This window comes from Neopelma chrysocephalum, unplaced genomic scaffold (genome assembly GCF_003984885.1).
Source record: "Neopelma chrysocephalum unplaced genomic scaffold, ASM398488v2 Primary Assembly neopelma1_71, whole genome shotgun sequence".
NCBI classification, from domain to species: domain Eukaryota; kingdom Metazoa; phylum Chordata; class Aves; order Passeriformes; family Pipridae; genus Neopelma; species Neopelma chrysocephalum.
The window spans coordinates 10157050-10178752 of NW_020897731.1; the positions used below are offsets into that span (position 1 = coordinate 10157050).

Genomic DNA, 21703 nt, shown 5'->3' on the forward strand with positions numbered 1-21703 from the left:
AATCCCACCCTAGCATCTCCACATACTGATAGACTCTGACCTGGAGATGTTAACTAAGAATCTACTGAGACAGCTCTTTTTAGTGCATTTCTTGCTTACAGACCAATTGGTTAAAGTTTGTAAAAACCTTAAAAGAAGTAGCTGAGTAAGCTATAAAATACATGCCATGCATGAAGTGCATAAACTACTCAGTATATAAACTGCGTTCGTGATTCAGCATGTGTTTCTCTTCAATGTGTATCTAGATCGAAAGACTCCATTTCTGTTTGAAGTCCAAGAAATCCTACATCTGTACAATTATATCTTAATACATGGTAAGTGTACACATGGGATTTTACAAACTAGAAGATACAGAATGTTACTGCTAAAAGCCGTGTCACTTGACTAATAATAAAACACATGAAAAATGGACCAAATCTAATAACACTAGAAAAACTTGTACATGTTAGTTTTGCTACATATCTGATAACTCACAGTTCCTGCTATGACTCAGCAATGCTATTAAAAAGTACCAGTAATAGATATTATGACCTGAGTTACATGATCATCTCTAGGGAGGCTTATACCTATCTAAAGCTAAGGTCTGGTAGGAAATTACCTAAAAACAAGAACCTGAAGCAACGCGAAACTCCTAAAACTAGACTGATAATCCTGGACATCATTGGTAGTCATTGTCTAGCTCTCAAATTAAGCCATGTATTAGATAAAATACATTACTTCTCATGAATCACTGTCTGCAATAAAAGATGCTTTCTGCCCTAATAACTAAGCTTCCTACGTTCTTCAGATTCCATCAGTGTTATTGGGGCAAAAAAAAAAAATTCTCATTACTCCACAGGAACAGATTATTTTAAATAAAGTATTGGAACTTTTAAAAATATACACCATCACTTTTGGGGCAGTAATTTTAATAAAGCTTGAAAGTGATGAGGGTGAGTCCCTGACAGAACTTTCTATTTGTCACATCTCTTTGTTATCAGCTCCAAACAATATATCGTGGTTCTGACTGCACAGGGAAAACAGTGGATGTTATGAAGGGGAGTTTGCAGGGTTGGCCCATAACTGAGATTAAAGTTTAATATACATTTCTTTAATATAAAAAGTGAGCACATTGAATAAAAGACTGAATATGACGTTCTCTTAAAGAATCTGCTTGGATGAGAAATTCAAGGAGCAGTTGTTGGAACCTGAAACTTCAGTTCACAGGTGAAGTTCTGCTAATGGCTTGAGATTGACAATTAGGGGTTATGGGTTTCAAACCCTCACAAATTAAAATGGTTCTAAGTGGAGAAAGAAGAAATGAAAGTTTGGACAGGAATAGCGCTTTAGAAGAAAAAAACCACAAAAAAACCCCACAAAAATCCAGTTTATCTGAGAGGGGATAAAAATGCCCTGCCTGAAGAAAGGCAAATTTGGAGGGGTTTGGGGGTAGGGAGGATTTGTGTGGTTTTTGTTTAAGTTTGTTGGTTTTTTCCTCTAATACCTCATCCTTTTGTTTCAGCAGAAAAGATAAAGTTGTTGGGCTGGGAGCATTTTTGTTTTGTTTTGTTATGTTTTGTTTTTAAACATGGGTTTCTGTAGGACTTGGCTAATCTGGGACACAGCCATCCTTACACCTGACGCCAACTGCCATTAGGGTTTGCACATGCTGCCATCCTCCTGAAAGTGTCTCATGCAGCACAAAAAAAAGGGAATAACTTGGAAATCTACACACTATTTATGATACATTATGGGGTGAATGCAATGTGCAGGTCCCCGTGGATAGCATTAACCCCCCTGGCTGTCAGGGTGCCCAGGAAAGGTAAGTGGCTCACCTACTGTAATAAGTCCCTAAAATTGCATGCTGAGTCCAATTCTGCACCATACCTCATTCTCTTACCCTGCACTGAGTGCATGAAGACTTCCACCCTCAGCACAGGTAAAGAGACAGTCTCCTCCCTCCAATCCCTCCCCACCCCTGCTCCTCCAGCAGAGAAAGCAGCCCTAAGAGGAGACTTCATGACTTGGCATTTCTAGCAGCAAGAGGATGAATGGTGAAGGTGGGATCAGGGCAGCGTGAGTGCTGTGAATTGCTTAGGGGTTGAGTGTCTTGTGAGTAGTTGACTGGAAGTGCTAAGATTTTGCTGACTGCTGAGATTTTGTGATTGGGACTGCTGGGATTTTTGTTGACTTCCTTCACCCATTACTCTGTCATCTGAAGCCACTGCCTCCTTTGGTGATACCTGCAGACAGCCCTCTTTCTTATTAGTTCAACTAACATATTGCATGGGAAAAGCCAAGCCAACTGACTATGTAATTTTTACTTTCCATTACCAAATTCTTGATGCTTTCCAGACCTGCAGTGGCAGATTAATAAAAGACACTTGGGATACCAGTATCAGGTACAGCTAAGTGCTGTAACTTGACATAAAACACACTAAACAAAGATATAACACTGTAGAGCACTGCATCTGCAAATGGAGGAGGAATACAATGCGGAAGAGAATTGGTGTTCAAGGGTGTAAGACTGAGACACTGAGAGGGAAGGACCAACAACCCAAAACAGAAAAGCAGTGACACCGACACCAGGCCTCTTGATAAAACCTCTGGTATGCAGTACTGGACATCATAAAACTACTCTATGCTGACTGTACTGCAGTTGCTTATTCACAATTCAATCACAACAAAAAAGCAGTAATTGTCAAAAACTTATCACACGAACCAAATTAAACCAGTCATGTGATACCAGGGGGACAGGCTAAAGAGTTGGTTGGGATTTCTGCCAAAGCCTGTTATTTAAGTGATACTTTTTAACAATGACCCCTTATTTCTCCAGCTGGCACACAGTAAGTTCCTTGTAAGGAAACAAAAAAGATGCACGCACTTAAGTATGCAGTTTTAACTGGATATGGTAAGGATACACAAGAAGTTGTTAACAGCCCTCAGTGAGATTCTGTAAAGATTATCTCTTTATACTGCCTTACTTTTCAGCTTTGATTGGCATTTACAAGAACTAAGTTTTCCTATCCGTATTAGAGATGTAACTGACCAAAGAGAAACCCAATGCATAGGAGGAAGGAAACCAGACTGGAAATAGCCTAGGAATGAATGAAGAACGACAGATGTGCATGTGCAGGGGGTAACAAAGGCAGACTTGGAGCAGAGGTAGTCATCTGCAGCTGACGTTAGCTTTTTCTCCTGTTTTCTTGACCTGTAGCGATAAGGATGGCTTTTGCAGACCTGCAAAGTCTTTTTCATTGCACACGAAATTCATCGGATGTATCATTTCCCCATATTCCCCAGAGGCAGGGGAACTCAACTCCTAATCAGCAAGGTGTTATGGCTTTGTCCTGCTCCACAACCTCCCACCTGGCCAAATGTGGTGCCTGCAGACCACAGCATGGAAAACAGCCAGACACTCTGTTGTGCTACCAACAGGAATGCACCAGACCTCTGAGTCCTCACATATCAAGCAGTCCTGACAACTAACACACTTGCTAAAAGCCATGTAAGATTGCCATCCCTGTGGAAGTCTATGGGTTTTCACAAAAACTGGAAAGGAAAATGCTGCTGAGGACTATGCCAGACAAGGAGGGAGGGCTTCCTTTTACACTTGCAGCTGCAATGTAAAAGGCCTGGACTTTGGGCACTGACCTGCAGAGCTTAGTGTCATGCCTTGGTTTTCTGCATGTGCTTGTCTTAGCAGGTAAAGTTCCCACACAAACAAATGATCCTCCTCATATTTTTTTTTAAACAACAAACAAAACAAAACAAAACAAAAAATATGAGGAGGGGTACTCTCTCCATGGGAACATTTTGCAGAATTTTTTTATGAACTAGCACAGAAATCTATTACACTTTGTATGCTTGTTCGGTTGGGAATGTAGACAAAAGTTTCATTGACTCTCAATACATGGAGAAAAAAAATGTGCTTGCCGTTGCCCCTAACTTCATACATGCATGTAAGAGCAGAACTGACAGAAAACTTGATGTAAATCAGAATAGATATTCAAGGTATTGGTAGACAATGGGGCACTTAATTTCCCCACGCTATCCATGAATTGAGAAGCGAGCTCTCCTCAATATTTTGATTAGCATAAGTGACATTTTCAGGTTTGTGTACAGTTCATTAAAGAATTTTTTACCTCTGATCTTCTATTACTATTCTTCTTTAAACTTCATTTTATCCAGAAATGCTGACAGATAAGTCAGAACAGGTTGTAGATAGATGAGTTCAGGTGCATTTTTATATCCGTTATATCTAGTTGTTTTCTTCTATCAACGTAGCTGATGACAACTATCGTTTCCTCATCTCTGTCGCTCACAACAGTGAAGAAGTTGCACCTGATGTTTCTGAACCTTGAAACTTTCTTTGTTTTACAGAGGCCATCCTCGGAGCTGAAAATGGGTACTGATGCTTGGCTTTGGAGGACAAAGATCAGCTTTTCCATGTTACCTCCTCTCTTATTTATCAATTGTTCTGGGACTTTAAAAATTAGTATTTTGACTCAGTAAATCAGTTTATTAAGTAAGAATTTGTTTACATGGTTCTGTTATTGATGCACATAGGAATAGATTTTATGAGAAGAACTAAGCAGATGAAATTTCCTTGCATTTACATCACCCAGTGAGGTGTACATAGTGCCACACAGATGCTCTGCTTAAATGAAGGCTGTGTCGGCTCCTTGTATTGAACCTGAATTAATGCCTCACCATGCTGAGCAGACAACGGTAAAATATTTAAGAGGGCAACAAAACTTCACCCCAGTATAGGCTGACTTGTACTCCTAAAGAAGTGCACAGAAAGGAGCCTTGGGACTGAATTTGCTGCTCACACCATCTGGATGTGATACTTCAGGGCCTGAAAAGCAGCTTTTTAAATTGTCTCTCAAGTTTTAAGGATATGAATCCTGTTTCCTCACACTAGTGCAAAGCCACTTAAACCACAGCTAAAGATGTTTTTAAGCTTCTCTTTCTGCCTGCACTGAAATGGGTTTGAAGCCCATGCACTGTCAACTCCAGCTGAGAAGCAATTTGAGAAGATGCTGCCTTGCAGCTTTTGATTGCAGCAGCTCAGCTGAGGTGCAGCAGCTGACTGTAAAGGAAAGTTTAGTCCTTTCCACGGCAAGGGCAGACAGGTTAATAGAGCCATAAGTAATGATGACTATGTCACTTGTTGTGGAGACAGACCTGGAATGCTCCTAACTGGTTACATGATGCTGGAGCAGGCTTGGAGGGGGCAAGGATGAGGACACTTTTCTCTGCAGGTTCCGCTGGGGGGAAGGGCAGGGCCAGCAGCCCAGGTGTGTTTGGATGTCTCCAACACCATGGTGGCCCAAGAGCCAGACTCACACATAGGCTTTCCTCACGCTCATTTCTAGTGATGATACATTATAAATGTTTACTTAGGAAAAGGAACCAACATGTGAGATTGTCAGGAGAGGCTGAGGCAAGCCTTATCCAACCCAGTGTGTGTACAGCTCGTGGGCTGGAGAAAGCCTGCCAGGTGCCAGAAGAGAGGTGGTGTAGAATCCCAGAAGATACGGGGCTAACGTATATGTCTCGAACACCGATAGCCGATGGCTGTGGAGCCAACCAAGCACTGTTGGGACTAACAGACAAGGACTGTTGGTATCAACATGCCATGAGAAAGAAGAGGTTGTGACTGGAGAAGGGGGCTTGCAGAAGTAGGGCAGGACTTTTCTGGGACAAACGTCCTTGTTGTAGTTCCTGGAGATAAGCACAACAAAGTACAGCACAAGTGAAGGAATGAGGCTAAGAAGTGAGCATGGACTGTGGGGGGGTGGGGGGGATCAAGGCCATCAAAGACCCCCAAAGCAGTCCAACCATTTTCAGAATGGATGATAACTAATTCATACAGAAAGCAAGAAACCTGTCTTCAGGGTAGCGAAACCTGTCCATAAACAGGTATTCCCCCAAGCCTAGGTAGCACCCAGCAGCTGGACATCCCAGCAGCTGGATCAAGACCCTGAAACAGGACTGATGATCTTTCTTTTCCTTCCTTTCTTCCCTTCCTTCCTTTCCTTCCCTTCCTTCCCTTTTCTCCCTCTGTTTCTCTCCGTCTCCTCCTCTTTAATTCATCTCTTCCTTTCTTTCTTCCCTTTCATCCTACCTCTTTATCCAAAACCCACTGCTGTGTACAGGTCAGAGACTAACACATCAATTTCCAGTAATTTACTAATAAAACTTTCTGATTCTTTGCGGACCCTCTGACTTCTGCCCTTCCTTTCGACCACGAGCATTTACAAATCTTGGGTATGTCCTTCCCCTTAACGGTGACACGTCGGCGGTGGGGAACCTTTCAGCGCGGCGCCGCTTCCCGTCCGGCCGCGGCCGCGGGAGCGCGCCCGCCGCCGCCGTTGCCGGGTAACGGGCGGTGCGGCGGCGAAGGCGGCCCGGCTGGGCCGGGCGGGGCAGGGGCTGCGATGCTGGACCCGGACCGCGGGCTGTCCCTCACCATCGCCAGGGTCGTGCAGCGCCTGCAGGGCTCCAGTCTCCACTCACAGCTGGAGCGACAGGCCCGGGTGAGCCCCGACCTGCCGCTGGGCCCCCGCGTTCGCCTCCCTTTCGCGCTCCCCCTCCCCGGCGCTTTGTTCCCGGCTGTCGCCCCCGGCCCGGCCCGTATGGCCTCCTCCGGGGACGGGGGGCCCGGGGGCTCCCGGCGCCTCTCCCCTCCTCCTCTCCCTCCCTCTTTCCCACCCCGGCGGGGCCGAGCGGTGTGTTTGGCTTCTGGAGCCGTGTTTACAGTGTCTCCCCTTGGGACCGAAGGATTTCGCAGGGACTATAAAGACAATCCCTCTGAAATCTCACTGCTTCAAATATAGGTCCTGAAACGAATTGCTTTTTTAATCTTCCATTTGGAAAGCTTTAAATGCCGCCTCCCCACCCCCCGCTCCCCTAGTGCCCCTGAGGAAATGAGGATTAGGTGAAAGGAAGTGAAAACAAAAAGCACGCATGAAAGTACATTTTATTAGCCAGGAAAACAGTTGCTTTTTTTTTTTTTTTTATTTAGTAGCTTATCTGCACTTGAAACAAGATTTTCGTATTTCAGCTTAATTTAATTTAGGATGCTTCAGATTAAAATTGCATCAGTTTTCATAATCATAATAACATAGTCGTGGAGCTATAGCAATTATTGTGCATTATTGAAATACGTTGGGTTGGGTTCTGTAAAATCTTGTGGGTTGCTTTTTTTTTTTTTTTGGTAAATATTGCTTAAACTTGTACCCTTTTTTTTATCTGCCTTAGTTTTGTTGTGTTTTTAAAAGAAACATGATTTTCCTCTTTGAATGTCCCTAAAGCTTTCCAGAGCAAGTGCCATCACTGCGTGCCTTTTGTGTCTTTTGTTTTGTATTTAAATTTGCTGATTTGGTTCCCTAAATGCTTTTATAAATGTGTGTCTGCTTTGCTCCTGTTGGCTGTGCTCTCTAAGTATGTAAGCAAGCAAATGTGTGTGACCTGAGGGGGTCTGGAATTACAGAGGAGTTTAGAAGTTGGGTTCTGCTGAATGTTAGGGAATTTAGCATCCCAAGTAGCCTGACATGAGGAGCGGAGAGGCAAGTTCAAGACCTTGTCCTCAGTACAGGCAGCGAACAAGGCTTTCTTTTAACAGCTTTGCTAGTGCTTAAATAAAACCTGTTTGTACTCAGCTCTGCACACATTCTTTTATCCCTGACCTGGCTTCACTGTCATTTGATACTTGGCAAGTTTGTTTTGAGAATGGGAGAAGCTTGGTGTAGTCAGGACTTGGTGAGGTGTTTAAGTGCTGCGGGTGGGTGACTGTTTTATAGAGCCATTTTGGACACTGGGCAGTGCCTTTCCATGGTGGTGGGTGGTGTCTGAAAGGGCAGTGATGTGCCTAAATCCCTCCCCAACTCCATAGCATATCAATTTACTCAATACAAGTAGAACCTCTGCATAATCGAAGTGTAAAGGTAACCTATAAAATAAATAAAACACAGTCTAATGGCCACAGTCAAACCTGTCATGGTAGCTTTGCAGAGCACTGTTTTACAAATGTCTTGTAAAGAAGAAAAAAAAGTATTTATATAGGTCAGAAGATCATTCCAGTCACATGAAGTGCTAAGGGGAAAGAAAATAAACAGGGCAACAAATATTCAAGTTGATTCTTAAGAGTAGATGTTTAAAGAGTTTATAATAGAAGATTAAATCAGAGCTATAGTTCAGTGTAGTGATCTGAAAGACTGGAAAGTTTATCAACTAGGGGATTTCTCGTGAATTTCCTTTTGGAGCTTGTAGTTTAAATCAGGAGGGCCAAAAATACACTGCCTTTATCAGGAATCTGTATGTTCTCCCTGATACAGACTTTTTTTTATAATGACTTTGCATGCATTTATGTTTGTTCATGTACAGAAGACTTGTTTTATTTACAATGCTTGGATGGTCGTATTATTGCTGTTCTGTGCAAAGGCCATATCAGTGGGTCCTTTCTCTCTTGTCCATCCCTTTGCAGCTGTACAGAATTAGGAAGGTTTCTGAATTTTACCTCACTCTGTATTAAACCAATGCTTGATTTCCCCCCCATTACACAGGGTATTTCTGAAGTTGCATTGTCAAATATGAAACCTTTGCTGTTGCTGTGCATCACACCTGAACTCTGGGTGTGATGCCGTTTTTTGTCTGCTGGTTAACAGTGCTTGGTCTGCACTAGTTGCAGTTTTGATCTACAGGTGGTCCCTTTCTAGGCAATTTTAAGCTGTTTTGGGAGACACATACTGTATTTTGAAAAGTCTTTTGAAGCACTGCATCAGAATGAAACTTACTTCTTTTGGATCTTAATACTGCAGTTATATTTTACAAATATAATTCTTCATCAGTTAGTGTCGAAAATGACATTGCTGGTATTTGTTCCTCAAAAATATTTACCATCTTTGAAAACATGAGTCACAATGGATCATAAGGTCCATTATAATATTGCCTGAAATTTTGAGAGGTCATGTACTCTCATGAGCAGTATTTTAACTATTGACAAAAATGTTTTGTATGTTTTGTAAATTCATCTCTTCTTCTATTGTCTAGGAAGGAGAGCTTGAAATGAACAGTTTCATTCACGAGTTAATAACATTTTGGGGGAAAACAATATCTCACACATCATTTGTGAGAGGTGATAGAGTAGCCCTGTGATTATGAACTGATCACACCAGTGCTATGCTTGACTGTCACTGGGAGCCTGAGCTTGTGTCAGGGGCTGTGATGCACAGTCTCTTTGAAATAACTTTGGCCTGGGCACCAAATGATTTGTTGTCATAGCTTTACCTCGGGGGATACCAAGATAATCACATTTTTGTCCCAAGGACTGAAGTAGAGTCATATGCTTGTGAGTGATGATTTGGTAGAAAAAAAAAGTTAGGTTGATTTTTGTAGGTTGAGTTTTGGGATACTGATAATGTTCCTGCAGTTAATACAGAGAGATTAATGCAGGAAAGAATGTTAATGTGCCTGTTGTTTGCTTTGGAATTTCTTCTGAGCATGTTTATTAGTGTGTTTGAAAGGAAAGAAAAACCAAGAGCCAAAATATTAGATAGTAAATTTTCGACAGGTAGAATTGTGGCTAGGGTTAGTGGGGTAAGGGCGGAGAAATCTCATCTCGATTTCTCAGGCACAATGTCACTGTGCAAGGTTGTAACCAAATTTGCTTTTGTCTTAATTTTTCTCCTCCCTTTCTGAATTGTAATTGTCTTTAAGTAAGAATTAAAGGGGGTTAGAAAAACTGAGACATGCACATCTTCAATGACAAAATGCAGTTTTAAAACAAATTATTTTGTGTAATCTTGCTAGAATTTTGTTTTAGGGAATATCTGTGTCATTAAACTGACAATAAAAGTGGAACAGCTCAGAGGCATGAAAAAAGTGCTACATTTTTAGTACATTTTCATCTGCAAACAATTCAGGAACTTTGTCTTTCATCATGTTTGAAGGAAGCTGGGCTTTATTAATCAGTTAATTAATTTTTGTCCCTCTAATAAAAATCAGTCTGACTTGGAGTTGCCCAGAACCTCTAGTGGCCAGGGGCAAATAACAAGTTACAAAAGACCTCAACAAAAGCAACCAACAAAAAACAGCCTCAGAAGTTTATTCCTAAAGAACTTTTCTAAAACAGGAGATAACAATAAAATGAAAGATAAAGGTTCTAAATTATGTTTAAATTGAACATGAAAGACTCACAGTGCAGGGAGTCTCTCTTGGCATTGTCTGTGTCGATGTTCTCAGTTCTGTTTCGTGTAGATGTGTCTGTAGTGGGACAACTTGATGGAGAACTTGTAGAACAGCTCAGTAAGGGCTGTCAAAGTGGGCTAAAAGTGGCAGTGTAAGCCTAAGAATGAGCCTTGACACCCCATCCCACCCTACTGTAGCAATTAAGTTTGGGAGTGAGAATAGATTTTAGGAGGTACCTGAAGGTATGAAGAGGGTGTGTAGAGGAGATGTCATGGTCAGAATCGTCGTCCTGAGGAAAAGACTCTGCCATCATTCTTTGAGCAGACCTGTGATAGAACCAGAAAGGTTTAAAGACAGTATTAATCTAAGTGAGAGCTAAGGGTCTTCACAAGACTTCAGATGGGACAAAAGAGAAGAGGAACTTGCTTTGGGAGCACGAGGAACATTGTTGCAGTAGTAGTCCCCAACTGTGTGCTTCTAAAGGGAGTACAGGTAAACAGATTAATTTATCTGGAGTGAATGGTTTGCAAGGTATCTGATGATACTATTTTCATTACATTTTTCTCTGACAGTTAAAAAAAAAGAAATTTATACCAATACCAGCTTGAATAAAAGATCAAATTAAGGAGGAGAATGTTTCTGTTCAATGTAGCATTTATTTAATAAAAATTAGCAAAGAAATGTGTAGCCTCATGAATCATCATATATAATTAATGGTTCATTTTCATGCTTTGTATTTAGCCAAGGACTTATTATGCCCTCCTGACAGAGCTTGTACTTTGTTTTAAATGGTTCAGCAGTAACATTTGCAGTACAGTGAATTTTAAATGGAATGTGGTTGACTCTATGTTGAACAGGAGTTCAGAAGCAATGCAAGCTTGATTGGCAGAGTATTACTTTTTTAGTAATGTGGATTCTATTTTTTACCTTGTGTATTTTATTTTCAGTAATAATTTTATATTCAAATAAAACCTTGAAAATTTAAATAAACATCAAAATTGCATTGTTAAAATATACCCTGCATATCTTGTAGCACAGCGTAACATTTGAAGCTGTTTATGCCTCTATGAGGCTATTTCAACTGCCAGGCTATTTTTACTTGTATAAGAAAGTTAATGATACTTCTTCCCTTGGTGTAATTACTGTAGAAATTTTGAAGGGTTGGAAAATTGTTGATGTAATCCAGGTTTTACACTTACCGAAATTTGTTTAGTTAGGCTCAGAATGATTATTATTTCTGTTACAGAAATATATAAACGAAAACCAAAATCCCTCCCTTAAAGTTACAGGATTTTAAATTTTTAGGGAGTGTTTATGTTAAAATTGTTGTGGTTGTACCTGAAGTGGTTTTTACCAAGTCAGCTTAATCCTGATAAAGTTCAGTTATGGCAGAATGGAGTACATAAGAAAAGGTGAATATTTATTAGCTTTCATTGAATTTACTTTTGCTAAAGTTAGGCTGTATTGGGGGATTATGCTTTATTGTAATTTGGGAAATAATAGCAATAAAAGCAAAAAACATTGTGCCCTTGTGCAAATTCATAATAAGCAGTAATAAATGCTTTGAAAGGGTACATGCTTATCTAAACCAAAAAGGCTTTGAAGAGAAATTATAGTGGATAGCCTGTAAAAATATTTAGATTGTGTAAAGTTATTTGCAGAACTGTTTGCAGCAGGATAAAAATATGTGTTCACCTGATGCAGTTCCACATTTCAGTCTAGTTGGATCACTTCTCTGCAGTGTTTATTCTTGTTGAGAAAAGAAATAGTTTAACACAGGAGCTATGCTGGAACACTTTGTTCTGTCAAGCCTCCTCTTTGTATTATGTTGCTGATCCTCTAGCTATTTTCCTTTACTTCGAGTGCTGTGGTTGATGGATCTGTTTCTTGCATGATCAGTGCTGCTCCAGTCATGATGCCATTTCCAAACTTAGATGCTAATTTGCGGATAGGTTGATCTCTGTGTTCAGTTTTTGTATGAATCAATTTACTGTGCCCACCAACTTTTTTATCCTGGTGCTGCGCTATCCTATTGCTTGCTTTCAGCCACATCAGTGTTGAGCGTCTGGATTTTTTTCCATCTTGGCATCCAGACACAGAGAGTTTACGTTTAGATTATCATTTGTGATGGCTGACTACCTAGATCTCAGCAGGATACCTTGCCAAAATTGAAGGCAAAGATATACACAAAAGATTGCTAGTGGCACCTTAGTCACCAGAAAGTATGGCAAAATTTTGAAAGTCCCAAAACTATCCTGCTGTTCTGTACAGGTGAAGAACAGAGGGTACCAGGAAATGCTGTAATGAGAGCTTGTTTTATGAAGGAAGGCCTAACAACCAGTTGCTTCTTGATTTGCAAGAACATAGACACCCAACACCTGGACCCCAGTGCCCTATCATAAGATTATGCACAATGCTAATTTTATGGGAAAAGAAACTGTTAGGCATTAACATTTATCAAAAATAATTCGTTATTTCTTGCTGAAATATGCTACATTCATCCCTGTTTCCTTTCAGGGCTCTGTGTTGGCCTGACTCAGCTTCTGAATATTGTGACCTTTTTCCCCGGTCTGGCTACCACCCTTTGCCTTCATGGATTGTTCCCCTATATTGCTCACTGTCTGTTACTCTGCTTGTGATAGTCTCCTTATAGTACCAGATATTATTTTTCTTCTAGAAGTAAGATACTCTTTCATCAAGATGTGTGTATTGAAATTGGAGTCTGTAGTTCTACTGGGTGTGTGCTGCATTTTGATCATGCAGGAAATGAATTCAGTTCATCAGTACAAATCTCATCGAGGTGGGGTTTTTTTCCCAATAAACCCTAGCCAGGCATTTTTATCTTGTAAAATTGTAGTAATTCTTTTTATATAAATAAAGTTTTGTCAACATATTTTTCATTCTGCCAAAAACTCATAGAGGACGAAAATGCAAATGAGACTTAGGCAGTATGTTGTACCAAGCAGTTTAAAACAAACCAACCCCACCTAAAATGTAAACACCTAAATGTGTTTTGCAACCTAGTACAACATCGTATAAGTTAGATCACTTAGTCCAAAGGAAAAATAAAATTATGTGGGAGACCTCATCTAGTAATTTTGGAACATGAGCTCTTCTAAGTCTCCTCTATTCCTCAATTTAGTTCCCATAAACACCCATATAAATTTTAAAGAGGCACCATGCTGTTAAGTTACAGCAAAGCAGTTCTGAAAGATTACCTTTCACTTACCAAAATGGGTATTTTCCCTGGTTATGTCATATAGAGGCAAGGGTATGTTCTTCTGTGTGAGATCTGGCTGCAGCCACCAACTGGACTGTCTGCCGGATTCTCACCTTTCAGTTACCTAATTTCTGATTTGAAAACTGATCAGTTTGCCCCAATCCAGAGGGCAGCGACTCCCTGAGAGTTTCTATGGCTCTCTTGCTCTGCTTAGCACTTAGGAATGTATCGATCGTAATACAGTAGTAAACTAAGGGGAAAGTTTAAATGGGAGGAGGCTTTGGCAATTCAATCCTGAATTGACAAGAGTGGAGGCAGAAGTGCCTCTATAATTTGGTGTGGAATTTTCACATCTTATATGAAAATTTGTCTCAGTAGGGCATTTTTCAGCCAAGAGAAGAAAATTACGCCAGAGAGGGGCTAAAGACAGAAGTTTTGATAAAGATAAGTCTAAGAATATTTGTTGCAGCTGGAGAAGGGCTAAGAATAATGAAATAGAACTTGACTGAATAAATGGGTACAAAGGGGTGAAGATAACTGGTGGAGGTTGATGCACTAAAGTAATCCTTGGAAAAAGTTTTCCCCGAAGTGCTGTTCTGCTTCTTTTTTGACTGCCATCCTGCTGCATGCAAGAGGGTCACTGGTTTTTCGTTCTGCATCTAGGGAACAGGCTCTGTTGGTAACAGCAATTTACAGGAAAGACCTCTGTTCTTTTGGCCTGACAGGGAAAATTGGAAGTAGTCTGTAGACTGGACTCCTTTATCCCCTCTTATGCAATATACTGTATCAATTTCCAGAATTTCCAGGAATCTACAAAAAACCCACTGAGAGTTGTCAATTGGACTGTCAGATCTTCCTTAATAAGATAAGAGCTCACAGATGTGTGAACAGCAGAGAATTAAAATACTATTCTGATTGCACTTCTGTCATGTCTTGCACAGTTTACAGTGTCAAGACAACCCACCTTTTAGTAGATTGTGCAGAAGCTTTTTTGTGTGTAATTCATCACGTGTCAATGAGTTGTATTTGTGAGGGACTTTTTGCATATCTGAAAAGCATGTGTACTGGGCCTGACAGGTAAACACCTATGGACCTTGAGATTAAAATTAGCTATATTTAACCCAGAAGACAAAGTTGAATATTTACAGAAGGGTGCACAAAAACTTCCAAGGAACAGTACTGCAGAATTGGCCCAGCTTGATGCATGTTATTTTATTTAAAATTCCTACAGGAAAGGTACAAACCCACTGCCTAGCAGCAGGAGGAATCCTTTATAAAATACACATGAGACTGTTGCTTAAAAGGATATTGTTTGAGCTGCCCAAGAACTCCAATGAAAATCTTAGTTTCCCTGATATTAGCAGTGATCCTTTGCCAGCTTTTACCATTGTGCTGAATGGAGTATGTGTTTGTCATTTGACATGAGAGTTATGTAACTCACCAGACCTCAAAAAGCATGCTTACAGTCTTTTTGCTATTGCAATCAATAAGCCAAATATAAAAGCCTTCCTTACCTGTAATGGCAAGGGGACTTGAAACAAGAGCGGAAGTGCTGGTGCTGTCAGTCTCAGAATTATTGGCCATTCCTCTTTTCAACTAGGGAAAATTAGTGTGGACCAACTTTTCCAGCAAGCTCTGCAGCACAGAAACACCCTTTTCCATGTATAAATTGTAAGGCAAATTATAGGATTGCTGAGTTTTAGTTGTGGGTGATGGGCCTAAAGCATGCTGTGCAGTCAGCAGTGCTGTTAGGGCTGGCAAACTGCACGAGCTGGTGAAAGGTTATTTTTAATAGCAGTATAACTTACTGCAATCGAATCAGTAGCTGATAGGCCTACAGCATATTGTTGAGTAGCTTTTGGTAAGAGATGTCTCGCATTTCTAGGTAGATGATATGGCCATATGCTTCTAACATATGCCTTGAGCTGTCATGGCAGTGGAGTAAGTTGCACACAGATCTCCTGGTGTTATTTTCAGGTTGGCAGCCAGTGTTGCTATTCTTTTTTCTAAACCTCTAGCTTTATTATGTGATGTTAATCAGCTATTGCCACACTCCATGCTCAGAAAAATATGTATTTCTAATCACTTCACAGAAACATCTGAGTTTCTGCCTTTTGTCCTTTTGGACCTTTATGGTGTATTTGTTTTCTCCTCTTGATCTAGCTGTAGAAGAGGGAGATGCTATAGCAGCTGGTCCTGCTATTGCTGGAAAATCTGCAGCACCATCTGTGTGGTAGTGTCATGGTATGGTTATAAAGCTGGTTGGTGCCTAATTGTCTGTGTGGAGTGCATTTCATTACAAGAGGTTGTATATACCCAGTAGTCACAGCTGCAGTGGGGAATGTTTGGTACACAGTTGGCTTTTTTGGTCTAAAAATGACATTTCTTGTCTGAAAGAGGTGAACTGTGGGACGTTAAGTGAGAAATTATAGAATGTTTTCAGTTTGATTCTTTCAGGTAAAATACAGTGAGTGGCTAGTTTTTTACACGTGTATGTGTGTATTTATGACCATTTGTGCTAAGTGTGTGAGGTACTTGCTGAGAATATTAAATGTATATGTCGCTGCATACTCATGCTCCCTTCTTCTCTTCTTCCCAACATACAGCTTTTAGCACTGATGGAAAAGACAAAGATATGGAGTGAGAAAAAAGTTGACTGATTTTTTTTTGACCGCAATTACCATTGCTCCAAGACGCAGTTTACTTTGTGTGTAACCTTAAGCATGTATATGTCCTACTTCATAACTTAAATCATGCAATTTACTTTCTCTTTAGTGCTTGATGCTTATTTATTTGTTCATTTATTTTTCATATTAGGTTAGCCTACACAAACCAGAAATTAAGTTGGAATCACTAAAAGAAGATATTAAGGATTTTCTAAAGACGTCAGGTTTGTAATGCTTCATTGATACATTTGTGAACAATATAGATCTATGTAAGCACGTATATGTCATAAGAGATGAATATAATCCTTAGTGCAGCTTGGTGTCTTGTCACTGACAGGAGCCAGAAGCAGACATTCAGTGATTCCAGATTATTAAACTAGACAGAGAAAATTAAAAGGGAAAATGTTCTTGGATTCCATCAGCATTTTGAAAAACATACTATGCAAAGAAATGTTTTTATAATTTTATAAGATACTGGAAATTTTTTTAAAGTTCTGAGTGATACAAGAGTTCAGTCACTTCTGAAAATGGAAATTAACTTTCATGGAGGTACTCTTGAAAATTTTACCTTAGTTAAATTTCCAGTTTGCATTGGAAGTTGTAGGCTATGTAACTATAATGTGAAGATTTTATGATAAGTGATTTAAAATTTATAATCATCAGGAACACTGTCTGTTAATATTAATAGATGTTTTAATAAAATGACGTCTTTGAAAAAATAGGATGTAATTTTTTAACAAAAACTATGTTGTAATTATTTGAATAGCAGATGGAAATAAAGGATATTCAGTCTTTACACAGGTTTCAACTTGTATTTTTCCTATCTGAATTGGATTAAGGTTTCTTCATCTCTTCCTGTCTGTCTGGTAGGTAGACAGGAACAGACAGAAAACTCCAGTGACTGCAAAGCTACCTCTGATTCATGTTCTGTTAGTATTAATTCCTGAAGTTGTCTTCTGGTTATTTTTTTATTTTAACAGGTTGGGAAAAGAAGCTTCAGAATGCTGTTTATAGTGAACTCAACGTGTGAGTTTATTTAGTATTTTTATTTAATGAGCTCTACTCCCATGATTTACTTTTGATTCATTTGTATATGTAGGTGTATAACATGTGACTATAATCTGCAAGATCTGTCATACCAACAGTACCTGCTTCATTTCTGTTTTTAAAGTGTCATTATTTCTTTTTCATCCTGGTGAAAATATTGGACTCAAGTACATTTTAAAGAATGAGTGAAACAAATATCACCAAATCACCAAATTTTTTAGTTACTTTAGTATTTTCTTTGTTGCTTTATTTCCAAAGGTACCGACAGTCATAATATAATTCTTGTGTAGATGAGGTAGTTGCTGCACATGAGTTTTAATTATTTTCAGATGTTTATTACAGCATTGCACATTGTTGTTGTATTGTTATTTTTAAAGTTCTTTAAGATATTGGATCTCTAGGCTTACTAGTGTGTACAGTGTTCATCATGCTTGGGATATGGTTATAAACACACTAAAATTGGTCAAGTTTCCTTTTTATTATTGTTCACCAAACTTTGGATTAGACTTTTGGGAAGTATAAGTTGCCTTTACATTCTGACACAGTGGAAAGCTGAATTTCATAACAGATATAGCCTTAAATGCAACTATAAAAGAGGAAATGTGTATGGAAATCTATTTGTGCTGATTTAAATAAGCTTATTAGAGTTACCAGTTTGGCACAATGTATCTTAGTAGTAGCTGGGACTTGATTTAGCCAAATGCTTCTATCTGTCAGTAAGGATTCATCTTCATCATATCTTTCCAGGGAGAAATATTTACCTGTCTCTATGGCTAATGCTGATACTTTCTTTGAGTTCATGGAAATAAGCAGCAAAATAATGAAATTAGCCCAGGAAAATTGAAATTAACTAAGAATACCAAGATTTCATGAGCACTGTGGAAAAGACAAGAAACAACATTGCTGAAATCTGTTAGTATTGATTCCATTTTACACATAGGGACAAAGTAGTCCAGAATTCATTCGCAGCAAGTAAAAGAATGACCTTATCAGTTAAGAACAGGGAGAAATTTGGGGAGGGCTTCCCAAAAACATATGATAGGAACTGATTGAATACATGTAAACAAATGAAAATTCAGGTTAACTATTAGAGAAGCTATATGTAAATTTTGTTTCCTGAAAGACATTTCAGATATTTAAAATTAAGCTGGATAAAATGTTTGGCAATAACACATTGGAAATAATCTGCACTACTGAAAGATAAATTAGTGGTTTGCTTGTTTTTTTTATTTTTGGTCCAGATTTAATATTTTAGCATAATGCAATTTATGAGTGAACACTCAACTTTGCTTACGTCAACACCTCAAAGTTCTAATTGCTCTAATTGATGTACATGCTCACTATTGATTTTTAAGGGATATCTCCCAAAAAAACGCATTGTCTCTTGAAAAAATATAATGCCCTGGAGAGTGAGAATTCCAGGGAATCTTAGAGATGATATGATGTGAAGAGAATACACCTTTAAAATACCTGATTTGTAAATGTAATTATTTGATTTCATTTTACAAATATGTGAAATTATAAGAGATTCTTTTTAATATAAGAAAAACTCATGTTGAAATGTTATTCTTACATATTGTTATATTATTTGTATCCATAGAATGGATGAGGAAAAAATACTTCTGAAAATAATTTTTAGCTTTGATCAACATACACTGTATTTTTACTAGTACTCTCATGAAAGAAGTTTAGGTTTACAAGTACAGAATTAAGCAAAATACTAAATCTTAACATTGAAGATATACTGTATTTTCTTTAAGGTTTCCTTTGCCCTGTCATCCTGCAGCACCGCCTGAGCATATTAAAGAACCTTTAGCCTATATGAGGAAAGCACAGGTTGGTGGTTATCAGCTTTATCATTCACATCAGATCTTTAATTAGATTATTTGAGATTTACTCTGTAGAATGTGTTTGTACAATTTCTAGGTTCTATACCTTAGGAAAAGGACAGATTTGTAATTGCATCAAAGTTAATAGTAATATCATATATGTGACATTTTACATACATAAAAACCTGCTCAGGTAATTCTCCAGCTGTGAAAGAAGTATGATATAGTGGCAGGTGGGTGAAAAATCTAGAATAGAGATGATGTGACTGTGTCAAAGAGGAGAATTTGGTTTTATTGAGAAGAAGAAAAAGGGAAGCTATAGGTCATTTCACTTGGGGCTACAAAAACATTTTTTTGAAGAGACACAGGCAGTTTCGCAGTGAAAGACAACAGGCTGCAGAGACAGTGAGATCTTCAGAAAGAAGAGATGTATTTAGGACTTAAGAATGTGACAGGAAGATGAAAAATACAGAGCTAAGGAGCTTATGGCATATTGAAGGAGAATAAGAGAAACTGAACTATAAAGATTAAATGAGGATTTTTGGTGTCAGAAAAAAATATATTTGCTTCATTGGTTTTAATTTTTTGCCAATATATGCCATTTGAAAAAAATGCTGGAAATGCATATAAAAATGTAAACCAAAAAAATCTTCAAGAATATGATCTAACCAAAACATCTGAGATAGGATAAAAGTGTATTTAACTCAGCCGTGCCTAGAAATACATTGTAGTATTGTTTTACAAGGTATTCAACAAATTGTGTTACTTTTACAATCATATTTGTTGTTTATTCCAGGAAGTCTTACCTTGCTGTCCTAGGTTTCAGTCTTTAGCATTTGGGGACAAAGATTGCATTAACCAGTTTTTCTTGTTCTTGTGTGGTGTGAAAGGTAATGCCACAATTTGCAGCCTGATTAATGCAAAATGTACAGAGCTATATTTATGTGTATGTTTGTCTAAAGCAGTTTCACTGGTTATTGTTTTACAGAAGTGTATACAATACTTACAGTAGCCAGTATTTTTAGCCTTATGTAGAAAGGCCTGTTATTTCAGTAGTTTAAAAATGAGAAGGAGAAGTCCTGTCTTTGCTAGTTCCAAAACTTGATAGCCCTATTTCAAAGAGTATTAGTCATCCATGTCCTCTGGGGTGGGTTAACCCTGGAGGCAGCTCCCCTGCTCACTCACTTCCCCCCCAGCGAAATGGGAGAGAACCGGAAGGGCAAAAGTGAGAAATCTTGTTATAAATACAGTTTAATCGGCAAAGCAAAAGCTACACATGCCAACAAAGCAAAATAAGAATACATTGACTACTTTCCATCGGCAGGCAACTTTTCTTCAAGCTTTTTTATTCAGAGCATACTCTATTTTTATTAGGCACAGTCACCATTTATGATGCTGTTTCCATTGTTATGAGTCTGTTGACAATTTCTTTATCCTTTTCTATCTTAATTAATTTTGCTCTCCTTCAGAATTCTGGAAAGAAGGGTAATACTCTCTGAAAACCATCTTTGATATTAGTTATTGGAATGACTTTGAATCAGTAATTAAAAATATATTAGTATTTTTCTAGAATAGATATTAAAAAGTTCATAACTAACCCTTCTCCTCCTCAAATTGGTTCTTTTTTTCTTATAGCTAGCAGACTGTAGTTTTTGTATTGTTTTCACTACCTCAAAAGAAAAACAGATTTCTAGTGAAAAATAGAGAAATAAGTAGTAATGCTGTAAGGCCTAGACCTGTAAAATGGTTTGGGTTGACAGAGATTAAAGATCATCTAGTTCTCTAGTTCCAATTCCCTACCATAGGCAGGGACGCCTTCTGCTAGATCAGGCTGCTCAAAGCCCCATCCAGCCTGGCCTTGAACACTTTCAGGGATGGGCCATCCACAACTTACTTCTCTGGGCAACCTATTCCAGTGTCTCACCAACTCACAGTAAAGAATTTCTTCCTCATATCTCATCTAAACCTACCCTTTCAGTTTAAACCCATTCCCCCTTGTCCTATCACTTTATGTGCTTCTGAAAAGTCCCTCTCTAGCTTTCCTATAAGCCCCTTTTGGGTTCTGGAAACCATTATATGATTCTATGAAGTAGTTTTCAAATTGCAGTGCTGCCTTCCTCAGTGTCTACTATTTTACTGAATGTTATCATTGTAACCATAGCAATCCTGGCAGTGTGTTTTCTTAGTGTTAAATTTCTTCATAAAACTACAGGAATCATCTTGTAAAATGTATTGTTACCATCAGTAAAATTACTTTATGAGCTCTGCCTTTTATTTCAGTCAAGAACAGTGTGTTGTTTCTGCTCACTGCAGGTAACTCCGCTGGCCTGGAGAGAGGGAAGGATATCTTGCTTGGAGAGGCTGTATAACCCTCAATTTTTTTTTCTTTTTACGTTTTGCATTTTTTTGAACACCTTTTACTGGGCAGAGTCTTGAAGGCGGAATTATGGCACAGTTTAGGACTATCCATAAGAGTTTAATTACTAACATGTTGCATCCCCAGTGCAATAAGCATATTAATGTCTGGTCTGGCAGTTGTCAGTCACACCAAGTCCATTGCTCCTTGGAATGAACCGCTTCTCAGTCTTTCAAAGCTGCCATCTGCCTCTCCTGTGCTTCTTTTGTAGTTTTCATATCTTCAAGTATATCTGTGCTATTTTTCTCGCCCCCAATCCCCCTGTCCTCCCTTAATTTTGATGACATCAAGTGTACCCTGATGAAGTTTGCTATGGTACCAAACTGGGTGGGGAAGTAGCCACTTCAGA

The 21703-nt window shown here is 38.9% G+C and overlaps 2 protein-coding genes across 3 annotated transcripts in view; one reads left to right on the forward strand and one right to left on the reverse strand.

Moving 5' to 3' along the window:
- CCKAR (cholecystokinin A receptor) overlaps positions 1–15115 on the reverse strand; it is a 31819-nt gene extending 16704 nt beyond the window's left edge. The window contains exon 1 of one of the 2 annotated variants that reach the window (XM_027686508.1): positions 14911–15115. The gene's annotated coding sequence lies outside the window, so the exon portion shown is untranslated. Of the gene's footprint in view, positions 1–6250; positions 6347–14910 lie in introns of those variants that run through there. The other variant, XM_027686511.1, reaches the window with a different exon arrangement.
- Positions 6388–21703, forward strand: part of TBC1D19 (TBC1 domain family member 19) — a 46495-nt gene continuing 31179 nt past the window's right edge. The window contains exons 1-4 of the mRNA XM_027686507.1: positions 6388–6524; positions 16214–16286; positions 17043–17088; positions 18870–18945. Coding sequence (XP_027542308.1) covers positions 6426–6524; positions 16214–16286; positions 17043–17088; positions 18870–18945 — 294 coding nt within the window. The 5' untranslated portion in view covers positions 6388–6425. The remainder of the gene's footprint in view (positions 6525–16213; positions 16287–17042; positions 17089–18869; positions 18946–21703) is intronic.